Here is a 6,915-nt window from a genome sequence, read left to right on the forward strand (position 1 = left end):
AGGCTGCAGAAAACCATTCCCCACCAGCACCATCCCATTGCCAGTTTGCGGCTGACACCTACTGGCCGGCCCCATACTGCAGGGGACCCGTCCCAGTACCGCTCAGCTCCAGCCAGCAGATGCTGGCACAACTCCCTCGTTAAGCCTCGGTTAATTAACCCTGTGATTTCAGAACGAGGATAGAGGGAACGCTGACCTGCCTGCATTGTTGGTGCTCAGTTCACAGAGGACCTTGGGCCAACCCAGCTGAACTTGGTGAATTTTCTGTCTATGAAACAGAAATGTCTCTCTGCAGATTTCCTAGGAACAAATTTCTTCCTGGGCAGAGCAAACTGCCTGCTGCTGCCCTGAGCCACAGCTCCTCATTCCTCCCTAAGGATCACCCTTACACACTAGCAAACCTTCCCTCAGTAGTCACCAAACCTAGGAACTTCCCTTCCGTAACCTATTTTCTAACCAGGAGGCACTGCAGCATGGGTACGGCACGCCAAGCATCTGAGTCACCCCCTGCTATGTGTGCTCCGGGCTCAGGCACTCCAATAAAACACACGGATGGAAGCCAGGTGGCATTTTCACCTATTTTATTATACACAAAACATGAGCAGGAACTTCTACTGAGGAGGCTGACCACGTCCACGACCGAATCCACCTCTCTGCAACAGAAAAGGAAGAGCGTTAGAAGTGCATTACAAGTCGCCACTTTACCCGAGCGACAGCAGCAAATAACACTCTGCAAAACCCACCAACACCATGACAGAGCTTTCCTCAGCTTTACTTTGACAAGCCCTGAAAGGATCAGAGCCCAATACCTGACCCCCGATGACGAGCACACAGATCTGACCTATCCAATGCCTCCTACTCAAAGCCCCCAAAACAGAAAGCCAACTTGAACACTTACAAACTGGAATTCAGTGGCTGCTCCAGCACCAGCCTCAGCCTTCTTGTCAGCACCAGCTGAAGAGAGAGAAGAACGAGTTAATGACAACCCCCAGAACCCACTCCCCAGCACAGCACCACTGCTACGAACCCCACAGCCCATCCTGACAGAATTTAATCGTATCCATGAGCAGACACGGACAAGTTCTGCTGTGTAGATGTCCGCCAGCAATCCGATTTCCCCCTTCCCTTCTCAGAAGGAGCTCTATGCCCGAGACAATCCTCCCAAAGAGGGAAGCTGCACGAAGAGTGAGAGCGACCTGAGCAGCAGACTCACGTGGAACAGCGCTGCGTCTGTACGTATCCCTGTCGGCTTCTCCCCGAGTAAGGCGCGCGGGGCGTTCCCCTTCCAGGCCTGTGAGTGAGAACAACAACAGACATTTAGAGAGGGCATGGACAGCTCGCTTCACGTGTGAGCCTGCATCATCTGAAGGGGGGAAAAATCTCTCCAGCTAAGCATCACACCTGCCAGCATCTCACAGCTTAGACACCTCAGTGCATATAAACAGAAACGGAACAGCAATGGAGCAAGGAAAACTTCACTTGAAGGGTAAAATCTACCAGAGGGCACCAGCGTGCACTTGGGCTGAACTCATAAATGATGTAAAAGCTGGATTACGGCATCCAACACAGCTACATGCAAAAATCAGAGGCACAGGGGATCTGTCACATCTGACGAGCTCGTTCCCAGCTAAGTCACAAACTGGCATCCTGATCCCGAGCTAAAACACAGCCACACTATCGGTATCACAAATCCCCCACGATGGAGCAGATTAATAAATCTAAAAGCAGATTATCTGTGTAACATGAGATTAACACCAGACAGTACGCTTGCAGGAAAAATCTGGGGTGGAAATGTTGGTTTCTGGGTGACTCTCAGAGCTCCCCAGAGCAGAGACAAAACATTCTCCCCCTGCACCAGGCCGAGGTCTCTGGGCTTCCCACAGATCCCCCACAAAAAACAGCTCTTCATAATCGAGACTTGATCACAAACACTACCTGCTGGTGTGCAAAGTGGTTAACTTTCCTACGAGTGCTTCCACATCCCTCTTTTCTCTGTGTTAAACTGTTACAGCACATTTCCGCGCATCTCCATGCCAATGACTTGTGGGGTTTTGTTTTCAGCTTTCCATCTGTCCATCCCTCACTTCTAAGGGTTCAGTGGCACATGGAACAGACCCAAGTTACAAATACCAGCTCGACAGCAGTCTAAAACCTACTCCAGACTCAGCGCTCCAGCGTCTGTGCCAAGCCTCACTTGAGAATTGGCAGAAGTACACAAAAGCACCAGAAAAGGCCCCAAAAGTTCAAGAAGCCAGTCAAGTTCTGCAGGGCTTGCATCCTGCACACCTCGGTCACTCCCAGTTTGTGCAGACAATGGGTAATTAACTGAGAAATGAGTAATTAACAGAGAATCAGCGCTGACATAACCATTCTCAGCTCTACCAGCCAGCCCTGCTCAGGTGCACACTGAAGGTCACTGGCACTGCAACGTGAAGCTTCCTCACAGTGCAAACCTGGAGCAAATTTTAACCTAGAACTGAAGAAGCCCCAACCTGACACCAGAAATGCAGCTTCTTGAGCTCTCTGGATAAACACAGCTTCTGAAGAATAAATTTGTTAACATCCAAAGCTACTGAGAGATCAAAGGAACCATCACCCTCCCAGTCTGAGTGCAATTCTCCCTTTTGAAGCCGATGCTGCGATTTTGTTTGGCTAAAAACCAAGTTCCAGAAGTCGCAGGTGAAAATCCTCGCTAGCACGAGCCCACAGCACAGCAGCCGTCCCTGCTGACCGGGCTAGGGTCCCCTCTCCCTCCTGCCTCTGGGGATTTCTTGTCCCTAGACTCGGCAGCGCTGCTCTGCCAGCCCTGGCTGCGGTGATTCTCTCTTCTCTCTCTTATTTCTCCACATTTCCAGGAAGTTTTGGCCTCCCCAAAGACCCCTGGCATTTTTACAGTCCATGTTCTGCACTGGGGTGTTCCTGAGGAGAAACCGGGAAAGCCGAGCAGGAGACCCTGCACAGAGCATTCCCAAACACCCCAGCAACGTGCACATCCTTCCTGCTGCAGCTGTGAGCTTGGAACACAGCAACCTCCGAACCCAACGAGGGGAGCGGCAGCTTCAACACAGCCAAATTTCTTCCTACGGCCCTGCTGCACAGCCCCGCGGTCCCCAGAAGGTAACAGAACGATTCCTGAGCTGTTCTCAGGCCTGTACAGAGCATCCATGTGGAAAAAGCACAGCATCTGCGTCCTGTGTGCAACGCAGGCAGATCCGCAGCCCAAACTTTGTCACATTGCTGTTTGGGAGTAGTGGGATAGGGATACCACCTGGACACACACTTCAGGCACCTGCAAGCGGCTTCAGCGGACGTTTGGCAGGGAGAAGCCTGCGAGAGGCAGCTGCTGGCGGCCTGGGGCTTCAGCAGGAGCAGCGCATCTGCTTGGGTGGGCACCTCGCTCGGGGATTTGGAAAACCACGTGAGAAGAATCGGAACGAAACCAGCACGTCCCACTTACCTGGTGAAACTTTTTTAAAGCAGAGGCAGCTTTAACAGCCCAGCTCTCCTAACAGCACCTTCACTGCACACAGCCAGAGCAGCGGGCAGCCAGCCTGAGCTCGGGCACCAGGCAAATCCCCACCTGAAGTGCACCCAGCACTGATGTGCTGCTCTTGCTTTCTGTCACTGAGTCTTGCTACTGCTGAGCCCAAGTCTGGTCCCTTCCCCTGCAGTCCCAAAAGCCCAGCAGCCCCCAGGCAGCTCTCCGAAGGACAATTCATCGGAGTTCTGATTCTCTGCACCCACCGTACTCACAAGCACCACAGAGCTGTGCTCCTGCTGCAGACCTGCAGCCCCCAGCCGCGGGCTCTTCCCAGAGCACAGAGCCCTGAGAAGCCCTCCAGCACCTACGGGCACCGCCTGCCTCCCGGATCCCCGGCCGGAGCCCTCAGCAATCCCACCTGGTGCTCGCAGAGTGGGCCACATCCCACGCTCAAGCACCTGCTCCCATCGCACCCCCCTTTGCCCCTCTCCAGTCTGTTGTTACCCCATCACACCAGCACCAAACACAGAAGCAATAAAACCTACACCCCTAGGAACCAACTACCCATGTTTCCACACCCCAAAATGACAGCAACTCACACCATTCTGTGCTGAGAACAGCAAAACCCAGCTGCTTCCCCACACCATCACCCCCTTCCCTGCTCCCTCCTGGCCCCACAGCCATCTCTCCATCAGCTTTTATTTACCTTTGGGCCGAGGTCTGCCAGTCTCCGGGCGGCTGCGGCGCAGGGTTGCGGGGACGATCTCCGGGGGAAGGTGGAGGTAATCGCGCAGGTACTGGATGCCCTCGTTGGTCAGGTACCAGTAGAAATGCCTCCACGCAAACTGCTCTTTCACATAACCGCGGGATTTCAGAGACTAGGGAAAGAGTTCTTGGTTATTGCCCAGTTATTGGGGGTAAAAAGCTAGTAACAGACAAAAGTTCACACATGAAAAATAAATCTGATGGCATTATTCCCGTTCTGTGAGAAAATATAAGGGTGCCACACATAAAAGCATCGCGGCTTCAAAAAAAGAAAGCTAGGATACAAAAAACATCTCTATCCATGGAGAACACAGTAAGTAAAAGGGGAATAACAATAATCAAGAAAATGGGACAACCACCACACTAGGAAAGAAACAGTGAACACGAGGCGATGTCTGACAGCGTTTATTTGCTAACAAGTGACAATATTTACTTACAGACAGCGACCCCCAGCCTCACGTGCCCGCATCCAGCTGCGCCCTCCCCTCCGTACCTGCATGGCTTTCATGACGTGGAGGTTGGGCACGTTCTTGTCGACGAGCTCGGGGTGCTTGGGCATGTGGACGTCTTTCTTGGCCACCATCACGCCCTCCTTAAAAAGGAGCTCGTAGATGGCGATCCGGTTCTTCTTGGGCATCAACATCTAAACAAGAAACAGGCAGGGAGTAAACACTGATGGTGTAAAATAAACACGTTCAGGTGACAAATGTCTACCAGAAGCGACACAATAACCACAGTGGTGGTTTGTGTGAAAAGCCTAACACTTTTAAGAAGAAAAAGGTTGTCTCTTAAATGCCTTTTTGAACTAAAATTCAGCATGCGAACTCCTCAGCACCCCGAACTTGGGCTTTTTAACTCTAAAATAGATTTCTAACATTAAAATGTAGCTTCATGTTGAAGACTACATGTCAGCTATCTGCTGTCAGAGGGAAAAAGGGACAGGGGCCGGTGGGGCAGAGCTCTCCCCCTCAGCCCCGGGCTGCCCACCTCGCCCCGACCCCAGCGGAGCGGCGCCGAGCGCCCCAAACACCCCCGGGCGCGGCCCCCCCCGGCCTCGGGGCCCGCCTCGGCCTCCCGGAGCGCGCCCCCGGGCCCTCCCATCCCGCAAAATCGGGCCCCGGGCGCGCCCCATCCCGGCGATTTCCCCCCGGCGGGGCCGGGCCTCGTCCCCCCATCACCGCCCGGGGGCTGCCCCGCGGCGCCGCCCCGGGATGGCTCCGATGCGGGCCCGATGCGGCCCCGGAGCGCGGCCTCACCGTGGCGGCGGCGGCGGGGCCCGGACCGGAAGAGGAGGGCGCGTGCGCGGAGCGTCCACTTCCGGCCTCCCGAAGGCCCCCCCCTGGAGGAACGAGGGCCGGGGGAGCGGAGGTGTCCGCGGCGCTGCCTGAGTGCAATGGGAAAGCCCCCAGAATGGGGGGTGCCCCGCGCGGTGCCTGATTGGAAATGTCCCTTGGGGCGTCGCTGCCCCGCCCGGTGTCACCCCCCCCCCCCCAAGGTGTCCGTCAGACATTTGGGGGCGACAGTAAAAAAGCACGGGGAGAGCCTGGGGCCGGGCCAGGTGCTCGGAGATGGCCTCCATCACCTCCTCTGCCACCTGCCTCCATCATGGAGGAGCTGCCCCTGTGCATGGCAGCGCCTCACCCCACAGCGCCTCGTCCCTCAGTGCCTCACCTCACAGTGCCTCAGCCCAAAGCCCCTCGTCCCCCAGCCCCTCGTCCCCCAGCCTCTTGTCCCCCAGCCCCTCATCCATCAGCCCCATTGTCCCTCATCGCCTCATCTCTCATCACTTCGTCCCCAAGCCCTTCATCCTCCAGCCCCTTGCCCCTTAGCTCCTTGTCCCCCCAGCCCCTTTTCCCCCAGTGCCTCGTCCCTCATCGCCTCGTCCCCCAGCCCCTCAGCCCCTCGCCCCACAGCCCCTCACCCCCCAACCCCTCATCCCCCAACCCCCAGCCCCTCATCCCACAGCTCCTCGGCCCCTGTTCTCTCAGCCCCTCACCCCCCAGCCCCTCATCCCACAGCCCCGCCAGCACCAGGGCAGCCCCAGCAGCTCCCACACGTGCCCAGCAGCAATGGGATTTGCAGTGCCAGTGCCCAGGATCATCCTCCACGGATTAGGGTTTGAGGCCAGGCTTGCTCTTGCCCCTGCCCGTACTCCCCAGGCTGGTGGGGGCACGGCACGAGGGGCCAGCAGGAGGACGCCTGTGGGGCTGAGCCAGGCAGGGGGGGCTTGGACAGGGCTCCGAGCATGGCCTCTGTTTGTTGAGGCTGAAACATTCACCATGGGAGGCTCCATCAGCCTTCTGCAGGTGCCCGGGGGCAGCCTCCCGGTGAGGAGGAGCAGATCCACCTCCACCATGTCTGCTTTCCTTGGGGACACACTACATGGGGACACTCGTGGTGGGGCTCTGGCGTCCCTGCCTCCACCACAGCCCCTCAATGGGAGGCCCAGAGCCCTGGGGCTCAGTGCTTCTCGTGGGCTGCAGCCCCCGCTGCCACCAGCCCTGCCCTCGGGGAAGGGCTGGAGGTGAGGAGGAGGTGGCAGCGCCCTTTGGAGCCGGGCTGTAAAGCCCTGGCTGGGATCCCGGGGGAGCAGGATGGACGTGTAGGTGTGGGGAGACCGCAGGACACACACCCAGCACTGCAGGCACTGCTCCCGCTCCTATCTTCCT

At 56.7% G+C, this 6,915-nt stretch overlaps 1 protein-coding gene across 1 annotated transcript; it reads right to left on the minus strand.

Moving 5' to 3' along the window:
* Nucleotides 1-564: 564 nt before the first annotated feature.
* On the minus strand, nt 565-5,659 carry RPS10 (ribosomal protein S10). The gene is made up of 6 exons (XM_068660374.1): nt 5,503-5,659; nt 4,740-4,889; nt 4,188-4,359; nt 1,214-1,291; nt 899-954; nt 565-653 (listed from the first exon to the last, which is right to left on the minus strand). Exons 2-6 carry the CDS (start codon nt 4,887-4,889, stop codon nt 612-614), a joined length of 498 nt encoding a protein of 165 aa, XP_068516475.1. The 5' UTR covers nt 5,503-5,659; the 3' UTR covers nt 565-611.
* Nucleotides 5,660-6,915: the final 1,256 nt, after the last annotated feature.

Source organism: Anas acuta, chromosome 24, assembly GCF_963932015.1.
Source record: "Anas acuta chromosome 24, bAnaAcu1.1, whole genome shotgun sequence".
NCBI classification, from domain to species: domain Eukaryota; kingdom Metazoa; phylum Chordata; class Aves; order Anseriformes; family Anatidae; genus Anas; species Anas acuta.

What these genes read in the sequence shown, in the direction of transcription:
- RPS10 (XM_068660374.1), bottom strand. Translation starts at nt 4,889, where the DNA reads ATGTTGATGCCCAAGAAGAACCGGATCGCCATCTACGAGCTCCTTTTT. An exon ending in ACGTCATGAAAGCCATGCAG is followed by an intron (nt 4,360 to 4,739) that starts GTACGGAGGGGA and finishes CTCTTTCCCTAG; the next exon opens with TCTCTGAAATCCCGCGGTTA. An exon ending in CAGACGCAGCGCTGTTCCAC is followed by an intron (nt 955 to 1,213) that starts GTGAGTCTGCTG and finishes CTCTCTCTTCAG; the next exon opens with CTGGTGCTGACAAGAAGGCT.